Source organism: Rhinopithecus roxellana, chromosome 4 (genome assembly GCF_007565055.1).
Source record: "Rhinopithecus roxellana isolate Shanxi Qingling chromosome 4, ASM756505v1, whole genome shotgun sequence".
In the NCBI taxonomy this organism is placed as follows: Eukaryota; Metazoa; Chordata; class Mammalia; order Primates; family Cercopithecidae; genus Rhinopithecus; species Rhinopithecus roxellana.
The window spans coordinates 127,024,578-127,047,673 of NC_044552.1; the positions used below are offsets into that span (position 1 = coordinate 127,024,578).

At 37.0% G+C, this 23,096-nt stretch overlaps 1 protein-coding gene across 7 annotated transcripts in view; it reads right to left on the reverse strand.

Annotated features, from left to right (window-relative positions):
- LAMA2 (laminin subunit alpha 2) overlaps nucleotides 1–23,096 on the reverse strand; it is a 676,086-nt gene that overhangs the window by 66,578 nt on the left and 586,412 nt on the right. For all 7 annotated transcript variants that reach the window (XM_030928801.1, XM_030928799.1, XM_030928802.1 and 4 more), the window contains 7 exons: nucleotides 20,867–20,983; nucleotides 18,696–18,878; nucleotides 16,629–16,634; nucleotides 13,866–14,020; nucleotides 6,269–6,412; nucleotides 5,113–5,246; nucleotides 2,894–3,053 (listed from right to left, as the gene is read on the reverse strand). In XM_030928801.1, coding sequence (XP_030784661.1) covers nucleotides 2,894–3,053; nucleotides 5,113–5,246; nucleotides 6,269–6,412; nucleotides 13,866–14,020; nucleotides 16,629–16,634; nucleotides 18,696–18,878; nucleotides 20,867–20,983 — 899 coding nt within the window. The remainder of the gene's footprint in view (nucleotides 1–2,893; nucleotides 3,054–5,112; nucleotides 5,247–6,268; nucleotides 6,413–13,865; nucleotides 14,021–16,628; nucleotides 16,635–18,695; nucleotides 18,879–20,866; nucleotides 20,984–23,096) is intronic.

Genomic DNA, 23,096 nt, shown 5'->3' on the forward strand with positions numbered 1-23,096 from the left:
GCTTTGATCCATTGCTGGCGATGGGCTGCACTCCTTTGCAGGGGGAGATGCGCTCTTAGTTTTTGAATTTCCAGCTTTTCTGCCCTGCTTTTTCCCCATCTTTGTGGTTTTATCTGTCTCTGGTCTTTGATGATGGTGATGTACTGATGGGGTTTTGGTATAGGTGTCCTTCCTGTTTGATAGTTTTCCTTCTGATAGTCAGGACCCTCAGCTGTAGGTCTGTTGAAGATTGCTTGAGGTCCACTCCAGACCCTGTTTGCCTGGGTATCAGCAGCAGAGGTTGCAGAAAATAGAATATTGCTGAACAGTGAGTGTACCTGTCTGATTCTTACTTTGGAAGCTTCCTCTCAGGGGTGTACTCCACCCTGTGAGGTGTGGGGTGTCAGACTGCCCCTAGTGGGGGATGTCTCCCAGTTAGGCTACTCAGGGGTCAGGGACCCACTTGAGCAGGCAGTCTGTCCCTTCTCAGATCTCAACCTCCGTGTGGGGAGATCCACTGCTCTCTTCAAAGCTGTCAGACAGAGTCGTTTGCGTCTGCAGAGGTTCTGCTGCTTTTTTGTTATTGTTGTTTAGCTATGCCCTGTCCCCAGAGATGGAGTCTACAGAGACAGGCAGGTTTCCTTGAGCTGCTATGAGCTCCACCCAGTTCAAGCTTCCCAGCGGCTTTGTTTACCTACTTAAGCCTCAGCAATGGCGGGCGCCCCTCCCCCAGCCTCGCTGCTGCCTTGTGGTTAGATCGCCGCAGACTGCTGTGTTAGCAATGAGGGAGGCTCCGTGGGCGTGGGACCCTCCCGGCCAGGTGTGGGATATATTCTCCTGGTGTGCCCGTTTGCTTAAAGCTCAGTATTGGGGTGGGAGTTACCCGATTTTCCAGGTGTTGTTTGTCTCAGTTCCCCTGGCTAGGAAAAGGGATTCCCTTCCCCCTTGCACTTCCCAGGTGAGGCGATGCCTCGCCCTGCTTCAGCTCTCGCTGGTCAGGCTGCAGCAGCTGACCAGCACTGATTGTCCGGCACTCCCTAGTGAGATGACCCCAGTACCTCAGTTGAAAATGCAGAAATCACCGGTCTTCTGTGTCGCTCGTGCTGGGAGTTGGAGACTGGAGCTGTTCCTATTTGGCCATCTTGCTCCGCCCCCCCCCAACTTGCCATATATTTTATACACACAGTCTCACTATTCACTGTGGCAGTGAAGCAAGATGTTGCGAGTGAAGACTATTGTGCCTATCAACCTGCGTTCAAATCCCAGCTCTGCTAATTACTGTGTGACCTTGGTCAAGATATTTAACATCTCTCTTCTTCAGATTCATTAACTATAGAATGAGGAGAATATTAGTATCTACCTTGCTGTGGTGTGAATGTTTGTGTCCCTCCCAAAATTCATATATTAAAATCCTACCCACCAAAGTGATGGTATTAGGAGGCAGGGCATTTGAAAGGTGAGTTTTAGGTGGTGAGGGGCAGGGCCTTCATGAATGGAATTAGTGCCCTTATAAAATAGGTCCAAAGGAGCTTGTTCACTCTTTCTACTATGTGAGAACAGCAAGGAGGCTCCTTCTATGAAAAACTGGCCCTCACTAAACACCAAATCTGACGGTACCTTGATCTCAGACTTCTTAGCTTCAAGAACTGTGAGAAATAAATGTTTGTTTATTTATAAACTACCCAGGGTATTTTTGTTACAGCAGCCTTAACAGACTAAGACATACCTTTTGGGGTTGTTGTAAAAATTAAACAAGTTAATTCATGTAAACTACTGGGAACATTACTTAACATATAGGAAGAGATATAAGCATATTAAAAAATGTATTATTGTATCGTACAATATGCAAGCAAGGTAGATATTTTTATCATTCTTCTCTAGTTGAGAAAACCAAAGCCCAAGGGTTTAAGTAACTTGTCTAAGGTCATATTTTAGTAAGTGGAAGAGAAGGAAATTCAACCTGGATTTGATTTCAAAATTCATGGCTTTTGTACTACTGTGTGCTGTCCCTGTATTTATCTATCTGTGAAGGAAAGAAAGTTGATAATATGACTATATATAACTATGTACCATATACATTTATATGAAGTTCTAAGAAATGAGGATAACTTCAGTGTGTGATTTTGGAATCAGTTCTCATACTTTAGAGTCACATCTCATATTCAAAGCAAATAAAATAACCTCGTTCTATATGAAGGCTGAGTCCTCATAAATTTGGGGTCACCCTGGCTTTTCACATTTTCTGACTAATCTCATCCCAGAATGATTCTGACAATCCCAGGATTATCCATTATATTTGGTTATGCTTCTGCATCTCACCCATAGTGGTTTCCCAACACCTAATTCCATTTAATCAACACAATCTTCTTTAAAAGGCAAGCTTTCTGCAATTTGAAATGTGCAAGGACTGTCATGAAGCAATTATGAATATTAAGTGCATCACCGTATAAGAATAAGAGCAACTTGAAAACTTTAAACCAGATCATGTTTTGAAAGCTTATAGCTCCTGTGATATTTCCCAAAGTATTCATAAATCTTTTAATTAGATGTGAGTATGAACTTTATAGCACTTCATATCTATAAATCATAAATCGATTCAGAAGATCAGGTATACTTAAAAAACACTTGGCTCTTGAGGCAACTAAAACAAGAATACACACGAAACTGATGCCACAGATAAAGACAAAACAACAGCTGTTTAAATAAACACACATAGGCTTAAAAATATTGTGTTTCCAGGTTGAATCTTCAAAGAAGAAAATTCTTACTCAATATAAATTCATGTTTTCTTAAATGAAAGTTAAGTAAAACATGGTCAAGTTTTACAGAGCTTTATCATACCTTCTCCTGAAGCAATTATGTCAAGAGATGTCAACAAAGATGAAATAGAACAGGAGGAGGATGAACACATTACCTTTAATTTCCCAGTCAGGCCACCAACAAACAGCATTGCATTTGCATCCACATCTAGAATAGTGTACCCTGGAGGAGACGTCGAATGGTATGTGCTGGGTACAATGCTGGCTTTGGGTCCATCCAGGGCTCTCACAGAAATAGTTCCATTTCTCCCAGTTCTTCAAGGGTACGTGTTGAAGTGAAGGGGAGGAACATACAGAAAATGAAATATGCATCACATTTCTGGTAATTCCAGATTTAAAAGATATAAAATGCAGAGACTTGTTTTTAAGAATTTAGGAGAAAACTGGCTGTTTAGTTTCTAACATTCCAAATTCATTAGATCTCAAATCAATACTCAGAGTCTGATCTTGGCTGAACACCCACATCAGTTTCAACCAGAACCAGTGAGCACCATATCCTGATTCTGTGTGTGTTCATTGACATGAAATGACACAGCAGCAGTTAATTGATGGAATTGCTATTGGTTAAGTGGAAAGTCTTTTTCCTATGGCTTACATAATTTACTATTTACCAACACATACAATTTATGCAAGTTTATATTACTTTCAGCATTTTGTCTAATTTAATTCAGCAAGTGGACCCCAAATGAACCACCCTTCCATATCATAAGCTGCATGATTTCTCCTAAAATTCTTTATAATATCTTGGATCCCAGTTTGTTGAAGTAGTCTTCCTAGAATGGTATATCTTTAGTTGTTTGGCACAGTATCTTAATATATAGTACCATATCCACCCTTCAGATTTCAGTGTACAAATTGCATAGAAGTTCACTTTGAAATTCAATTAACAGAATTTTGAAAGCTATTATCATTTTATTTCATTTTCTTTTTTAAGTGATTGATTTCCATGAGCTGTTAAATATGAAAATCTGGTCTCTCCTTTGAGACAAGCAGTCATAATAAAACTTCGGTGTCATATTTCTCTCCCTGCTGTCTCATTTTGGTAATCTTTTTATCTTTGAGGATGCAGTGTTAAGTGAAATACATGGTAACAAAAGAATGAATTTATCAAATAAGGTTCACCTTCTTTAACAGAATGTATCTTTTCTGAAAGAAAAACTGTACTTTATGAGTATAAATGTCCTTAAACCCAGTTAAGTACTTAATTCCCTCAACACCACTAAATATGCAAGCACTCTGTCACTCTCTCTCTCTCTCTCACATGCACACACACTTTTGCTGAAAAACTTGCTTGAAACGAACTAAAAAATATTGCGTCTCATTTTTTTTTTTATAACTTTTTTTTTAAGAGATGAAGTCTTGCTATGTTGCCCAGGCTGGACTGCAGTGGTTATTCACAGGCACGATCATCATGACCACAGCCTTGAATTCCCGGGCTGAAATGATCCTCCTGCCTCAGCCTCCCAAGTAGCTGGGACTACAGCACATGTCATTGAACATGGCTCTTTCTTTTAAACTTTTTATTATGGAAAAGCTTAAGTATCCACAAACAGAATGCAACTCTATGTATCTATCACCCAGAGTCAACGATTACCAGTTCTTTAAGTCTTCTCTATCTCCGATCAGCTTCATGTCCAGCCCTAGGCCCATAACCATACCTCTCAACTGTTAGCTGCTTTGGGTTTAACAGGGAGTTGAGAATTGGGAAAACAAGAAGAGACAATGAGAGGGAAGTGCTGAAGACAGGGATAGTTCTATAAGTAATCTATATCATACTAGACGTTGATAATTGCATTAAAGCTCCAAAGATAGAATAACTGAATCAATTCTCGATTATTTCCCATTTTAAGTAGGGTGGACCTGATATGTTACATATGAATTTCAGTGTTTTGATACTGCATGTTTCTATGGTGGCTATATAGACTAAAAGAGGAGCTGTGTACACCAAAGACAGGCAATAATGATGCTCTTATGCTTTGGCTTGTATTGCATAAGAATGAGTGACAGTGCTTTTTACAGGCAAGATAAGAAGCCTGAGACAGTGACGCCCCCAAATTCCTACAGACACAAGATGAAGGGGTCAGAAATGGACTGGGTCCTCTGGTCAATACCTGGAAAGTTTGTCAGTTCCTAACAAGTATGACAAACATACCCACTCCCAGACATGTATATGTATAACATAGAATTCATACACATGTGTCTACATACATACACAGCTACCTTATTGAAATGGAAATAGGAGTTGTCTTATAAACTGGGAAATTACTTCAAAATTCTGTCATTTAATTATCTTGATCTTTATTAAGTTGGTTACCTTGATGCCATGATACGGTACCAATATGAGTCATCAATAGTCAAATCTGGGTACTCTACACGTCCAACTCCAGATCCAACATCCCAGAGGAAGCTGACTTTGCCTCTACGCATTTCTATAGCCAGAAAGTCAATCTAGTTCAGAGAAATACAAAAACAAGAGATATCAGATATAAAGCACCTTTAAAGAGGAGACAAGCAGAGTGATTTTCAGTAAGTGCCATTTGCAGACATGTGAAACAATTAGGAGCTTCATGATAATACTTGTCAAGTAATATTATTTATCATTACACATTATTAAAATAATATTTTATTTTTGTATCCTTAAAGCAAAAAAAAAAAAAAGTCCATAATGCTCAGGCATGTTTGTTAATTTTACCAATTCTAATTAAGTCTAATTTTGAGACCAAAGCCTTTCTCACTCTGATACTTGTGGTAAAGATAAAAACAAATATTTAAATTCAGAATCCATCATTATTTTCATCAAGGACGCTGACATTTTTGAGGAGGCAGCTATGATTTTATTTCCCAAATTGACCTAGAATTCCTTACCCAAATGGCAAATATTGACTTATACCATGACTGATTTGTTAAGAAGTCATATTCATTTTGGAAGATCCCCATGCATGCAAAATCAAATAGTTCAAATGGAAGAAATTAGAACTTTACGGGTGGGCTTTTGTCGATATAATCTGTGTTATTTTAGTTCAAGTCACAAATTCAAAACAAGTTAGAAGAGTTTTCATTGGTTAAAAAAAAATAGTACACACTTTGCTATTTTCATTTCATTAACAGAAGAGTTTATTGTAATTTAGTTTGAACAGTAAATAAGATAAATAAATAAAAAGTAAGTAAAATAACTTTGTTCTCATTAGCGTTCTTAAATCACTGGATCTGAAAGTATAATTTAATAGAAACGATGATATACCGACAAATGAAGGTAAATGTGACTAAATACTGTAGTTTTCTTCCTTTCATTTGACTTCTAACTTAATTTGACACTTCAGAATTTTGTGAGGTAAGATGCTGAGGTTTTCAAATCTGAACGCCTATGTTAGACCATTTGGGGACCATGTTATTGGATTCTACACATTTTTGGATTACTCTCTAGCTAGACACATATAGCAGCCTAATGAAAAGTTGAATATTAGACTTACAAATTTGGCACTTCCAAGATAAAAGAGGAGGTTGTCAGCAACAGCTGTCTTTACATTGACAACAATATTATTGTAACTTCCTTTCTTGATTTCTGGCTTGTATGTTCGAATGCAGTCACCTCCCGAAGACACAGATACTTTGATCTTTAAGAAAAACAAGGTACAAAGAACCAAGAGTAAATCTCTCAGAAAGTTTGAAGTAGCTTCCAACCACAAAGCCATCATTGTTTTTTCTTTGAAGTTATTTTCTATCATCAAATAGTATCATTCAATGCCCATATGCAGATACCATTATACTCATTAATGAGGGCACAGAAGAGCAGTTTTCCACTAGAATTTTGCCAATGAGCTGTTCACAGCTCCATGTCTTGTTATCATGCTATTTTTTGAAGCATGCAGCTAACAACTTGCTACCATCATACCTTTCTCCATTATGAATATGGGAACATTTTAGGAAGGTGATTTTACATGGAGCTAACAAGAATGATCTTTATTAGGTTGTTTAGTGAAATTTTACAATTGAAATTTCAGCGGTTTTGGTATCACTTAAACTAAGAAACTATTTTTCTTTTAGTTTTCAAGAGGAAATTACCAACCCTCTCATGCTCTCATAGTTGAAAGAGGACAAATAGATTTTGTTCTAGGTGTTCTAACAGTAAGAAGAATATTAATCATTCCACTCAGAACACACATTTCAGAATAAATTACACCTTTTTATGAAGTTGCCAGGAAATGAAATGGAAATAATTTCCAATAGCTATCACTACTAATGTATTTAATAGCTCCCTTTTCTTTTGAAAAATACCTTAAAATTACTATAAATTGATAAAAAAGGAATGCCTATATGAATAGAGTAACATTGTTCATACCATTTTTTACTTACATTTAGATAGCCCTCCTTCAATCATAAATAACACTAGTTGATTATCTGATTTAATTTCTGTAGGGTCAGATGGAAAATCACCATCAAAGGGTTACTTTCAGGATAGCAAAATAGTTGCCTGGAGAGATTCTCAGAGAGAATCTGTACCTTTGGTCATTGATAGCACTCTAGAAAGAGGCAGAGACAGAGGAAGATGTAAAACCTCTCTCTGCCATTTGTTCAAATGTCCTGTTGGCCTTCACTAGCCGTGAATTTTCATTTTTTCATTTCTTCTAGCATTTTGTGCTACTTGTGCAATTTGCACATTTGGAAGAAAACGAACTAGCATTATCATTACCCCTATGGAAGGGCTGTGCAGACTCCCAACAAGATAGCCTAGAAACCAAAACAGCCTCCCTATGATCATGACACCAGGAGGTGTCTCCAGGAGTCTCATCTGTGTTTGAGTATGGGCAGAACTGTGGCCCTTCTCCAAGGGTTACGAAAGTTTACTGCAAAGGTTGGGTGCCAAATTGGTTGGATTCAAAAGAGAAGACTAAAGAGGGATTTTTGCAATGGTAAATTCATATAGAATTGAGACTTCTAGGGATACAGAAGATCTGTTATGTCTCCCACAGACCTGCATAAGTCATTTATTTGTTTATTGTTGTTGCCTCACCTGATCTGGTAAACAAATTGTATCTCCACAAAGAGGAAACTGTGTTCTGGAGAGAAACAGGGGCTGTTTCCTCCACCACCTGAGGAAGGGTGACTCCTGGAGGCCTGAGTGTGGTGGCCTGGGGCTGGACATCCCAGGAAGTCTGCTGCTTAAACCACTTTCTTGTTCTTGCCTTCCCCAAAAAGATGGGGCCAGCCTGCCAACTGCTGGGTGCAGGACTTGGGGTCAACTAAGGTCCCCAGAGTGTTTGCTCTGTGTCCTAGGGAGATAGTCTTCTGGATGGGGTGGTTTTCAGTTGGGAAGTTAGTTCCTGCTTCACAAAGCAGAGAATTTCCCTTCTACATACAGTGTTGAGAGTAGGTGAGTGAAAATGAATTGCAAAACAATGTAGGAAATGTACAATTTTTACTTGGATGTTAACATGGCAAAGCAGATGAGCGATGGGAGTTGGTAAAGGGTGTTCTGTGCTAGAATGGCAGCTATACCAAGGGTCATCCAAGGGATTAGAGATAAAAAGAATAAAGCAAAGCAAGAGAAAGACAGCACAGTAGAGGGCAGGGGGAAAAATATGGTCCTCAGATATTTTTAATGTTCAGGAAAGGGTGTCAGATATAGTGCTTTTTTTAGCAATTTGCTGAAAGTGAACCAAAATCACTATCAGAGAAGACCTTGGCATTGAGAAAATCTAATATCTGAGGCAGGTTATAAGTACCATTGACATCATAAGAAGATCAAAGCGAACAAGAAATCAAGATCTGTCTGGAATTCATGAGTAGAACTGAATAGTGCGTTATCCCTGGCAGATAATCATATCCAATTCTGATGGGGCTGAATTAGTAGTCAAAGTGACTATATGTAGTTTACTTCATTTTTATTTCATAAACGCTTTATAGCTTGGCCCTATGGCTGTATTACGGCTAGTTTAATTCCTAATAAATCAGTTTTGTTTAAAAAACACAATTGAGGCTGAGTGTGGTGGCTCATGCCTGTAATCCCAGCACTTTGGGAGCCTGAGGTGGGTGGATCCCGAGGTCAGGAGATCGAGACCATCCTGGCCAACATGGTGAAATCTCATCTTACTAAAAATACAAAATTAGCTGGCCATGGTGGCACGTGCCTATAGTCCCAGCTACTCAGGAGGCTGAGGCAGGAGAATTGCTTGAACCCGGGAGGCGGAGGTTGCAGTGAGCCAAGATTGCGCCACTGATTGCGCCAAGATTGCGCCACAGCCTAGGTGACAGAGCGAGACTTTATGTCAAAACAAAACAAAACAAAACACAATTGAACAATATCTCTCAGATATTAATTAGAGAAGAGATGACTGAATATAAATGTAATGTGATCATTTGGTCACAGAATGAATTTCAGTCCTTGCTTAGGTAAGCCTGGTAAAAAAAACAAAACGAAACAAAACAAAACCAAAACCAAAAAAAAACTAGGGGATTCCATGATTAGTGTGTTGAAAAGGAGGTTGTCAAAGTGTAGCAGACAGAGCCGGGTGTGGTGGCTCATGCCTGTAATCCCAGCACTTTGGGAGGCCAAGGCGGGCAGATTATGAGGTCAAGAGATGGAGACAATCTTGGCCAACATAGTGAAGCCCTGTATCTACTAAAAATACAAAAACAACTATTAATTGTTTTTGTAAAAATACTAAAAGTTTTGCAAAAATACAAAAACAATTAGTAGTAGTCCCAGCTACTCAGGAGGCTGAGGCAGGAGAATTGCTTGAACCTGGGAGGCAGAGACTGCAGTGAGCCGAGATTGCACCACTGCACTCCAGCCTGTCCACAGAGTGAGACTCCATCTCAAAAAGAAAAAAGAAAAAAGAAAAAAAGTGATGCAGATAGAGCAGCAGCATTAAAATCTAACTGACCTGGTAAAACTCTACCTGAGAACTCCAAGTCTAAGGGAGCAGCCATTTTAAAACTGAGTATCTAATGTCACTAGAGGTTACAACCAATCTATTGTATAGAATACATATCTAACAAATACAATTCTTGGAACAAAATGATGATGTTATTATACCAAATATGCCAGCAATTAATCCTACAGAGTAACTGCTATGGTTTGAATGTGTCCAACAAAATCCATGTGTTTGAAATTTAACCCTCAGTGCAACAGTGTTGGGAAGGGGCCCTTTTGGGAAGCGTTTTGGTCATGAGGGCTCTCTCCTCATGAATGAATTGATGCCACTATTAAAAAGGCTTACAGGGGTGAGAGCTCTCTCTCTCTCTTGCTCTTCTGCCATGTGAAGACACAGTGTTCCTTCTCTCCTGAGGATGCAGCATTCAAAGTGCCATCTTGGAAGCAGAAAAACAGGTCCCTAACCTGCCAGCACCTCGATCTTGGATTTCCCAGTCTCCAGAACTGTGAGAATAAATTTCTTTTCTTTATAAACTACCCAGTCTGTAGTATTTTGTCACAGCAGCGTGAAGTGGATTAGACAGTAACCTATCGTCCAGCTCTCACACATTCATGTAGAAAATCCTCTTGGATTGTCTGCTCTCTGTTTTCTGGTTTTGAATATACTCTCAGAACCTGAAACATTCACTTAGCCCAAACTGTTGACAACCAGTACATAACTAGTAGTCTTTTCCTTCTGAATACTTTGTGTTTTGATTTTCAATAATAGGTATTTCTTTTAACCAACTTTAAACAGGTAAATCTAAATATTATATCTTTAGAAGAAATCAGGTAAATCAAAATACTATATCTCTAGAAGAAATCTTTGGGATATATCCCTCTTGTAAGAGGAAAGAAATTTCTGAAATTCAATCATCCTTTCAGAATGTTTGGCTCTATCAATTATTGTTATTTCTAATGCAGATCCTTAGTAAGATCTCTAAACAAAAATCACTAAGCATTAAGTATCTTTAAGGCATTTCAATAATACAACATTATTTACCAGTTAATCATCATGAACTCAAACATTATTGAGTATCCCGTTGTTATATCTATTGGATTTTCACTGTATTTTTCATCCAGTAAGTAGGTCATTCATTTAAAGGAGTATCAGCCACTCAATTTCAGAATCAACAAACCCAGAGAAAGCTATTTTAAAATAAATGTCTTTAATGTTTTGGTCATGACAAGTATGTGTTAAGGTCGTATCCAGATATCCATATTTACAAATCAGAAAATGTAATATTCATTTAGTACAAAACTCATTTGGAAAAAAATTGGCTACTTGCATATTTCTAATGTCTTACAAAAAATAAGGCATTGTGCTGTAGTTCCATTTGCAAAAGTGATTGGGAATTTCTTTGAAATGCATGGACAATGATTACTTTTTCTAACATTACTTTTGTACCTTTCTTTTTTTCTTTTTTTTTCCTTTTTTTTTTTTTTTTTTTGAGACGGGGATTCTATTTGTCACCCAGGCTGGAGTGCCATGGTGTGAACATGGCTCACTGCAACCTCATCTTCCGGAGCAAGTGATCCTCCCACCTCAGCCCCCCAGGTAGCTGGCACTATAGGCATGCACCACCATGCCCAGGTAATTTTTCAATTTTTTGTAGAGATGTGGTTTTGTAACATTGCCCAGGCTGGTCCCAAACTCCTGAGTTCATGAAATCTACCCGCCTTGGCCTTCCAAAGTGTTGGGATTACAGGCATGAGCCACCATGCCCAGCCTATACCTTTCTTTTATTTTGTACTTTAAGACAGGTTTTATATGCTTACATGTCCAAATTTCACCCTTTTGTGAGGAGGGGAAAAGCACTCAGAAATCTTTACAATGAAGAAATAATAAAAATGTCTAGATTTATCCACTTGATGACTAAGTCAGAAAATGTGGCTAAATGTGAGATTCACAAAATAATTACTCTTATTGCTTCTTCCAAGTTAACATTGCAAAATATAAGAGTGGTACATCACGTTCTTCTTTTCTCTTGCCACAGCTATAGTTGGGTCCTTCATTCTTCTTTCTTTCATCTACCCCACAAATTGCTTCTGGATTTATATTTAAAAAGCACAGCTCTGATTACACTGTGTTCCATGCTCAAAGCTTTCAGCTTATCCTCTCCAGTGAGGCTTATCCCAAGTACAAGTGTTGTTAAATGAAACTGCTTAACTGATTATTGAAGGCCTGACAAGACCTGGCCTCTATTGACCTTTCTGGCTATGTGTTTCCTTTATCAATTACTCTGGGCAAACTGGACTTCTTTTTCCTAAACGGACCCTAAAACTTCCTTCTCCCTCTGCCTTGCTTTAAGTCATTCCCTCTTTTCAGAATCCTCTCCCCATTCCCTGACTCTACCTCCAACTCCCCAGCACTATCCCACCTCAATGCCTGGCTCAAATCCTTCCCTTCAGGAAATTTTCAGGCCCTACTAGAAGTGATTGTTCCTTCTAGAACTTTTATGTCACTTCTCATGGCTTCTATAATGTGGTAGAACATTCTGCATTATGTGACAAGGTATGTGTACATATCTTATTTTCCCTACTATTTTATAAACTTTGTGAGGGAAAGAACTCCTTTATTCATCTTTATGTACCTTACAGAAAGTAACACTGAACATAGTAGAGGTTTTTTCCATGTTGGATAAATCTTAGATAAAACTTCAAACCTTGAAGTAACATCTGGTTTCTTTTAATCTTCTGCTTCACATACATAATGATCACCTGTCAACGATATTGCCTGGCTTTCATATTCTAGCTGAATATATGTTTTCTCAGATCCTTTCACTGATTTATTACTCTGGTCTTATGTAACATCATCTTCACTAATCTTTTTGTTGTTTTCTTTGTTTCTTTTTCTTTTTCTTTTCTTTTTTTTTTTTTTTTGAGACGGAGTCTCGCTGTCTCCCAGGCTGGAGTGCAGTGGCGCGATCTTGGCTCACTGCAAGCTATGCCTCCCGGGTTCATGCCGTTCTCCTGCCTCAGCCTCCCGAGTAGCTGGGACTACAGGCGTCCGCCTACACTCCCGGCTATTTTTTTGTATTTTTAGTAGAGACAGGGTTTCACTGTGTTAGCCAGGATGGTCTCGATCTCCTGACCTTGTGATCCACCAGCCTCGGCCTCCCAAAGTGCTAGGATTACAGGCGTGAGCCACCGGCCCTGGCCCTTTTTGTTGTTTTCTAAGTTTTTTTCAGGCAGTCGTGAACAATGTTCACCTTGAACTTATTGTCTTGGCATTGTTTAGAAGTGTTAGATGTGAATAAGGAGGAAAAAGAATATGCTGTTACTGGAGCATCATATTCTTAAATACTACAAAAATATAAATTGATGGACTAAGAAAGGGCTTTTCTGATCATCCTAGCTCCAGGGTTGTCAAAAAAACAGAATTTTTGAGATGGAAGACTAAGGTATCTAACAAGGTTTGAGTTCAAGCCTGAAAACAAGAAAACTGTCCTTTCTTTCTTTCTTCCTCCCCTCCCCTCCACTCCCTTTCCTTCCTTCCTTTGACTAAAGTTTCACATGGGCACTTAACAACTCTGCCCTGGCTCATTAGCATACTACCTTCTAGAAAGCTCTGTCTCTATCCTAGTAAACTTCAAATTGGGTAAATAAAGAGCAAAATTTTGAGACAAATCAGCTATTTCCTATCTACTCCAAAACAAAAAATAAATGTAAAAATTATAACCAAAGCCATTTTTATTGCTGTTTATACGAGACAAAAGAATATATATGTATAATATTTGTTTCTTTTTGCTCTTATTCCGTATATTGTTCTTTCATTCCTGCCGTAACCCCACTAGTTGGCCTTTTTTTGGTTTGTTTTTAGCAAGAGGAAGGTACTCTCATCCATGGCTTTTTATTATACAACAATAAGGTTTTCTTTCTTGCTATTTGTATTATTCTATGCAAACAGTAATAGAATATACCAGAATTCTTAGTTCTACAAGATTATTGTTCTCATGAAATGTCTTTTGCAATTTACAAACAAAACAAAACTAACCTTTCCCCCACTCCAACTCCTCCTACCCCAAATCACTTCAGGTTAAAGGAAAAGAACCCAAGATCATTCATTGGGGAATCCTGGGGAAAGACATTCCCTCTAGGAATAATCCAACAATTACAATCAATTACTGATACTGACGATAAAAAGAACTTACAGAATTGGCTTGTTTCCGAGCTTGGTTTATCAATTCCTTTATCTCAGAGATGTTTTTCTTTAGATTATCCTCAAGTTCCTTGATGGGTTTGAGTTTATCTATTAGCCGGTCAGCTTCCTGTTCTAGATTTTTGACAGTGGCATCTGCGTCGGCAACTGCATAGAACAAAATTAGTGTGCACGTATGTGCATGCACACACGTGCACACACAGAATTAGAATAGCAGTATGCTTAACCAAACAATTTTATCTTATTAACGCGACAAAGCATGGCCATAACAGCTAAAGCAAAATGTGTGATGGCAAATGTGAATATTTTAGTTGAGACTCAAGCAGGCCAGGGGAGCAGATGTTAGGACAGAGGGCCACCACTTTTGCTTTGTGATTAAGGTAAAAATTAGCATTGAAGGTAGAGAATATGAAGAACTTAATTCAATGCTTAATTTCTAACTTCAGCCAAAAAGTTAACCTTTACAGAATAGAACTTTAGTCACAGAAGCAAGGAAATGAAAGCATCTTTAAAATGTCACCTAGTCTGTCCAAGCTAGAACTGTATTTAAATCAGGGTTTTTACACAAAATTGGTTTTCTTTCTTTTTCTCACCGCCTTTTTTTTGCACATCTTAAAGAGAGAAGCTATCAAAATGTCTTTTGAAGAACATTTTGATGTTGAAAAACCCTTAGACTAAATGCCTATATTTAATTAAATCTTTCATGGTGCAGTTCAATTTCATTTTGAAGAACAGTTGATTATCCTGTGTTATATATTAGATTGACCCATATTAAACAGCTGTTTTTGTAGGTTAAAAAAAATAATGGGTTACATATTGGCAATTTCAAAAGTTTCAACCCTAAAGTAGTTGGAGGTCATCACTGATCCACAGACTTTCAGTATGTGCTTTTCAAGGGAGGGCCTATGCCACGTGGTAAACCACTTATTCTATTGCTGGGATGCTGGCAGTCTCATCTACACTATGTCATTTATTATCTGATTAAGTGTGTATTGTTCAGCTTTTTGTCATTGTGACTCTGATGAAAAAGTTAAACTGCTTAAGGTTCAAGGCTACATGCCGTGTTAGACTCTGAATGATCTGCTCTGTGGCTGACACACAACCACTGAGAACTAACCCTCAGGAAGGAATCACATGTGCTCAAAGGGAAGTAAGTTATTTTTTTAAAATTCGGTTTTGAAGTAGGTATTTTGAACTCATACTCATAAATATGACTTATATTGTTACTGGCATTTAAAAAGAACATAGGTCTATTATTAACTTTAACAAATAGCTGGGGCTTGCTATATCAAGAACTGAGCACAGTATTTTATTCCTGAAGTGCGTGTCATCTGGAAAGAAGTGTTTGTTATGTCATCAAATAGATAGCATAAACACAGTGATCCCTTTATTTTGTATACTTTTAATAAACCATTTGTTCATTTTGCCCTTCCTTTAATTCTCCACTGTTATTCTGACATTCTACAAATTATTCTAAAACTGAAGCAAAATGATTTAGATTTGGATTAATGAGGAAGAGCAAAAGTAGTTAAACAAAGGCTACTTAGATTGAGGCAAATTACAGACACTTTTATTTACAAGTTCTCAGAAGTTTTTGCCACACGTTTCAAAATGGAACTTGTAGGTTCCTCTTCTCCCCTCTTTTTCCTCTATCCTCTGGAGCAGTTGAAGTTTTGCCAAGTAATCTCTTATGCGTTAAATTTCCTCCCTTGTCTAGTGATGCCTCTTTTAGAGCTTTGCCTATTTGTCCTTTATTTTTCTTGATGAAACCTGACAATCACTTAATTTTTAATCTAGATTCCTAAGGAGTCACCTCTTAGATTTATCAGGTCTATTATTTTCTGTCTTCAAATTCATTAATTTTTTAATCTTTTTCATTCTTTAAGTTAACTCTGCTTTTTCTAAGTTACCAAAGTTGATTCTTTAAAATTGTTATTTCAATGATGGTTTAGTAATGTAGTTGCTCTCATTTTCCACTGAGGACATCCTTGGTCATATTTTTCAAATAGTGATAAATTAAATTTTGTTGTTATTATTTTTGTAGCTATTTTTTTCAGTTTCATCTTGACTTTCAATTTAAACTATGGGATGTTTAAGAGAGAATATTTTGATATCCCAGTAGTTGCTCATTTGTTAAGACCTAATTTTATTATGTGTTTCTCCAAATATAATTCTACAGAAGTTGAGAATAATTACATGGAGAGGAAAAAGTGAGCTTCGGGGCATAAAAACAACAACAATGTAGACCTAATCTATTTTAATCCTCTTGCAAATAAGTCATTTGTATGTCAGGGGGTGAATCTGTATTATCAGAGGCAGCATAATCTAGTTAATTCTATAGAGAAATTCAGTTTTCTACTTTTAGGTGGCTATCATACAGATATTTCACTCATTTTTCCTTTTTGTAGAGATAGAGTCTTGCTATGTTTCCCAGGCTGGTCTCAAACTCCTGGCCTCAAGTGATCCTCCCACCTTGGCCTCCCAAAGTTCTGGGGTTAGAGTATGAGCCACCCTGCCTGACCAAACTTTTTATAACACTATTAAAAACATTTTATATCACCTTTATCCACATATGACCTTTTTATAAAGGAAGATTACTTTTACATATCTACCATTAATACTGTGACAGTGGAAAGAATAGCTATGCAATGTTTGAAGCAAAACCAAAATATAGTACATGCAAAGCTGAAACTTTTTGCAACAGACGATGAAGTATGAGCGTCACTAAAAGTTATATAAGTAAACATATACATACTGATTTCTGCAGGCAATTTCACATGGAAGCAAAACAAAAAAATTAGAAAATTCATGAGAAAGTATTTTCTATAAATATTATAAAGTAATGACTATAAAAAAATGGTATTTTTCATAACAGATACTAATTATAAATGCACCCCATTTTAACTCAAACAAATGTTATCAAATAAAAGTACACAAAATATACAATTTAGTGACCACTCTTTGTATTTTCAAAATTATTTCCACATTTCAGTAAGATGAAAACAGACCCAATTTAATTAATATTTGTAGATAATTAACTATTTCTCATAATAGAGGATAGGATTAAAACAGAGATATTATGAAAGACCACTACTAGTTGAGAATCAATCTAAAACAGAATGGAATTCTTTTGGAGGATGGCGCGCAGGATGAGGGAGAGGGTCAGGAAAAATAACTAATGGTTACTAGGCTTAATGCATGCGTGATGAAATAAATAATCCACACAACAAACCCCCATGACACAGGCTTAACTAGGTAACAAACCTGCACTTATACCCCTGAACTTAAAATGAAAGTTAAAAATGTATCTTAAGTTATGAAATAAGCAGAAGAGATAGTAACATTTGATTAAAATTTTGCTTTCATTCATTTTTAGTGGGAATATTGTGATTTGGCATAAATCATAAGAAGTTATTATGGAATCTTGGAACTACAAGGCAAGCCATTTCTGGGCTTACATTAAACATTTGTTTAAATGTTTTTATCTCCCCTTTTTCTCCCTGGCTCTGAAGTTTATGTTATATGTGTTTGTACTCTTCCTTGCTTATGAAGAAGTCATATTAATAATGTCTGTTATATCATAGCATCCATAGGATTTGATTTGAGGCTAGGATGCTGAAATCAAGCTCCATTCCCCACTCAAACAGCATTTGAATTGTATGGCATATAATACCAATTACAGTGCTTTTGTTTTTATACTCCAAATACTTTGACACCCCCCAAAAATGTTGGCATATAAAGAGGGCTTGTCTCTCGAAAGTGAAACACACAGATTACCCAAGCATCTCCTTTGGTGAAACCATGTAACAAGGGTACCAAGATAACCCTTTTTTTTTGAGACAGCATCTCAATCTGCCACCCAGGCTGGAGTGCAGTGGCATGATCACAGCTCACTATAGCCTCACCCTTCTGGGTTCAAAGGATCCTCCAGCCTCAGACTCCCAAGTGACTGGGAATACAGGTGCAATACCACTACCATGCCTGGCTATTTTTAAAATTTTTTGTAAAGATGGGGTCTTGCTATGATGCCCAGGCTGGTCTCGAATTACTAGGCTCAAGCGATCCTCCCGCCTCAGCCTCCTAAAGTGCAAACATTACAGGTGTTAGCCACTGTACCTGGCCCAATATAGCTTTGTATCATTTGACAGAAAAGGAAAAATACATTTTAAAATGTTAATATTTTGACTATATTTAACTAATAATATAAATTATGATATTTTCTCTCAGGTTTTCTCAGTAAATCCTTAAGTCAATATAATTTGATACAATATATAAAAGATGTGAATAGTCTTTAGAAACTAGATAAATGCTTTATTTTTTTTTTCCTGGAAATGTGAAATAACTGGAATCTAAATAATAAAATATCAAGATTTTCAAATTTTAATGTATTTCAATTTGATATCATTTTCATACCCTGTTCTAACAAGTCTGCTAATGAACGTGCCCCTTAACCTCTATGTTCCAGGACACTTTGCCAATTCTGAGGATATAATTACCCAAGTACAACTGTATTTTTAATTACACACATGGATTAAAAAGTGTTTGGCATCTCTATGCTGAATGTTAGGCACACCTTGAGAATTCCTAATCTCTTCCCGATTTGAAAAAATTCAGATGACAAAAGCACTGGGGCAGAGGTGGAAGACTTGGATTCTAGCTTTGGAACTGCACGACACTCGATTCCTGAGGCCAATCTATGAAACAAGGAAGGCAGACTACACCACTGTGAGGGTCTTTTCCAACTCGAGCATTTACGAGTCTGGGATACTTTCACAGTGAGAGGAAATAAATGACATCATCGCAGTGAAAAAGGAGATCTTACTGTTCTTGGAGGGATCTTTAACCACAGCATTCGTTTTGGCGACGCTGTCTGCTAGTTTATCGTAATTCTTCTTCAGGCCATCGAGGTTCTGATGGAGCTGTTTAATCTGTGCCAGTACATCTTTAGCTGTGTCGTTGGCTTGTCTGGCTTTGTCCTTAACAGCTTGCAGTTTAGCAGCTGTGTCTGTCAGCAGACGAGGGTATGAAAAACAAAACCAAGGGTGTGGAGTTAGTGGCTTAATCCATGCTTGTCAAAGTGAGGCTGCTGCTGGCTAATCTCAGGGACACATTTACAAAGAGAAAAGGCTGAACTTTGTCTCATTCAGGTGTAGCAAATGAAGCACAGTTTTTAGCTAGATTAAATTTTCTCAGGGACTTTTGCTATGAATACCTGATTAGCTCTTAAAGTAGTGAAGTGACTCTTCTAAATGTTCATTGTTTAAGGTCATATTGTGATTTGCTGCTGAACTTATTAACGAGATAAATTTATCCACGTGAGCGTCATGAAAACGAGGCTTAAGATTTAATCTGCATTTCCAAAGCGGGGCAGGGGTCGGGGTGGGGGTTGGGAGAAAATTAACGTATTTTCATTTTAGGATAGAGAAACATTGTCAGGTATGTTAGGCCATGCATTTGTGTAATTATATTTGTTTTCAGCATTGGAAATTTTCTATGTACTTACTACTAAAGAAGTGACATGAAAATCTGAAAAGTTACTCAGGTTTTTAAATGTTAAAAAGGTAAAAACCACTAGATTTTAATGTTAACTGTGTTGTATAAATATGTGCATTTGTCTCCTGATCCTAATTTGTATATTGTACCTGCAGATGACTACTAGTGTGTATAGGTTAGTGGTTAAGATCATAGGCTCTGAAATCAAACTGTGGGGTTTAAGTTTCCTTTGTGCCAGTTTTAACAAAATGGCCTTTAGTATGCTGTGTCTATTTCTTACCTGTAAAGTGGGGATAATAACACTATCTTAACTGATGTTAAGTGTTAGTGCTAACTTATGTTAAGATAGTGTTATTACCATAACACTATCTATACTTACGTTATCTACATTCAGTATGCTTATGTTAAGTGTATGTAATCCTCATACCAACTGATGTGAGCAAATGAAGCAAATTTTTTTGTTCCAATTGGTATGAGGATTACATACACTTAACGTAAGTATATTAAGTACTCAGTAAGTGTTTATAATCTTTGCAGTTATTATATCATGCTTTAACAGTATAAAAATAGTAAAAGTAGTATCTTTAAAATAATGTGTGCTTTCAGGAACTAATAACATTCAAAAATTTCCAGCAGTTCTAATAGGTAGAAAGATATTGCAGACATGGTTTGACCACTAATGTTTTTGAAAGTTGGAATAGCTAAAGAAATTGAACTTTATCAAGAGAGAATGCAGTGGGCTCTCACCTATTACTGCAGGTACTTTAATAAACTGTGCCTTTGTGGTGCTACATCAGTATTTTAGAGAATAGTGTCTATGTGATTTATTCTATCTCACTAATACACGATTTCTTGGGCTGAAACACAGAAGACAATACAGTTGTCCCTCTTTGTCAGTGGGTTCTGTATCTGTAAATTCAACCAACCTTGGATAGTTGGATATTTGGATATTTAGGGGGAAAAAAATGGTTGTGTCTGTACTGAACATGGACAAACATTTTTCTTGTCATTATTTCCTAAACAATACACTGTAAGAACTTACATAGCATTTACATTATGTTAGGTATTATAAATAATCTAGGGATTATTTAAAGTATATGGGAGGCTATGCATAGGTTGTATGCAAATACTATGTCATTTTATAAAACGAACTTGAGTATTCAAGGATTTCCATATCTGTGTGGGGGGGTCCTGGAACCAATCCCCTGCCAATACTGAAGAATGAGTTTTACAATAATAAGATGTCTATATCTTCCTTTCTGTAACACATTCCTAAGGATACTGGCTAAAGGCAATAAAAAATAAAAAATAAAAAATACCATAATGCAAAGTATGGTTTAGTTTCTCATTCTCACAAAGAAGAATTCATAAGTAGGAAAACCAGTATCTAATTTCCAGATAATAGTACCAGAATAATCTTAGAAAAAATTGGTAAAAGTTAACAACAGTCTTCAAAATTTCAGGTCAACTGACACAGTTGGTAGTGTCCTGAATGCTTACCATTTGGAATAGCTGATAACTTTCCCAAAGTGTCATTCAAAGCTCTCAAGAGATCCCCATTTCTAGCATCAGCATTTTCTATCCTGGTTTTTAAGCCATTTAGATGGTCTTCATTTTCTGTGAATAGAAAACAACAACAAGAAAAGGATTAAGTTTTATCATCTCTGAGCTTATACTTGGATGTGCGATTTCAGGTTATTTTAATATAAAATTAATTAAAAGCAAGACAATGTATTTATTGGCATCTATACATAAATGTATTTCCAATCACAAAAAAATGTGTTTTTATTATCATTGAATTATTGGATGCTTCTACATGTTGAACACTGACATTTTCTTCTTGGTATCTGATCTTTATCTGACTTAATTTGATATCTTCCTATAGAGAAGAAACCTCCAAAGAATTACTCTTTTATTCCATTTGTAATTATGCCTTCTTGTTATCACTCCCATTGATTCCACTTATTTAAAAACTTTTATTACCAAAATGAATCATTGGATTAGATTTTCAAAATCTCAGATACTACTGTTTAGCAGAATCCTCCAACTTCAGTATAATAATATTTATTAATATTTATTTGGACTAAAATACAAATTAAATAAATGGAAAAACAACTTTTAGCACATATCTGATAATAGTCATTTTTCTCATAAAGTAAACAATATTTTTACAAATTGGGTCCAATAAACTTTATATAGATTTTTTCTCTTGCTACTTTAACAATGTTATCTTTAATATTCAAAAATGCCGTTTGCTAGAGATAATTTAATATTACATATAGAAGTTTTCCAGCTTCTTTCCACTAGCTTTTTAATATTCTCTAAACTTTAGATTAATTTATATTGTAATAGTAACTAAGCAGTTTAAATTCGAGTACAATTGGCTGGGCGCGTTGGCTCAAGCCTGTAATCCCAGCACTTTGGGAGGCGGAGACGGGCGGATCACGAGGTCAGGAGATCGAGTCCATCCTGGCTAACATGGTGAAACCCCGTCTCTACTAAAAAATACAAAAAAAAAAAAAAAAAAAAACTAGCCGGGCGAGGTGGCGGGCGCCTGTAGTCCCAGCTACTCGGGAGGCTGAGGCAGGAGAATGGCGTGAACCCGGGAGGCGGAGCTTGCAGTGAGCTGAGATCCGGCCACTGCACTCCAGCCTGGGCCACAGAGCGAGACTCCGTCTCAAAAAAAAAAAAAAAAAAAAAAAAAAAAAAAAAAATTCGAGTACAACAATGTAAAGAGCAAAATTTGAAATCATTAAGGGGAAAGAAAATAAAGATCCAATCTGTTGATACCAGTTTAGAAATCTTGCTCAGGTATGCATTAAACTGCAAATATATCTTAAGACTGAAATGGAGTTCATCTGTCTTCTTTTTCTTACATCTTCTATTAGTGAAAATTCAAATGGAAAAAACAAAATACGAAAAATCCTATACTTCCCACAATACTATTTACCTCTCTTGACTGGATACAATAGATAATTTCTTAGGTAAATTTTTAATAGTTTATTATGCCATAAAAATTGTTTTTGGGACATGTATACCAATTGTTTAAATTAGCTCCACAGAAATGCAACATGTAAATACAAGACAGAGTCCCCAAATAAGGAGGACCACTGAGAAAGGACCAAGAAAGAGAAGTTGTTCTAGTCCCTCCTGGATAGGATGGACCAGTATTTAGTAAGAGTAATGCCTGACAAGCATTGAGTATGTATATTACACACATTTAGTGTTCTTCAGTTTCAGTGGATTGTTTTACTAAATCCTTACAATAACATTGATGTATGATGTGTATGATGATGTATATACTGTTACTATCTCCAATTTACAAATGAGGAAATTGAGACTTAGAGAATTTGAGTAAATTTCCTAAGCTTGCACGGTTAATAAATGGCAGTGGTGGTATTCAAATCCACTTCGTCTCATTCCATAAACAATGCTAACTACTGCATTCTACCAGGGACTGATAGTCAAAACCAGGGATTAGTAGAGCATTTGGGGTAGTAATGCTCCTCCCACCATCACCCTCAACCTTTTCTTCCTGTCCTCCTCCTTTCCTTTGTCTTCCTCTAATTTTCTCCTTTGTTGTCTTAAAAAAATTGGTCACAGTAGGCCGGGCGCGGTGGCTCAAGCCTGTAATCCCAGCACTTTGGGAGGCCGAGACGGGCGGATCACGAGGTCAGGAGATCTAGACCATCCTGGCTAATACGGTGAAACCCCGTCTCTACTAAAAAAA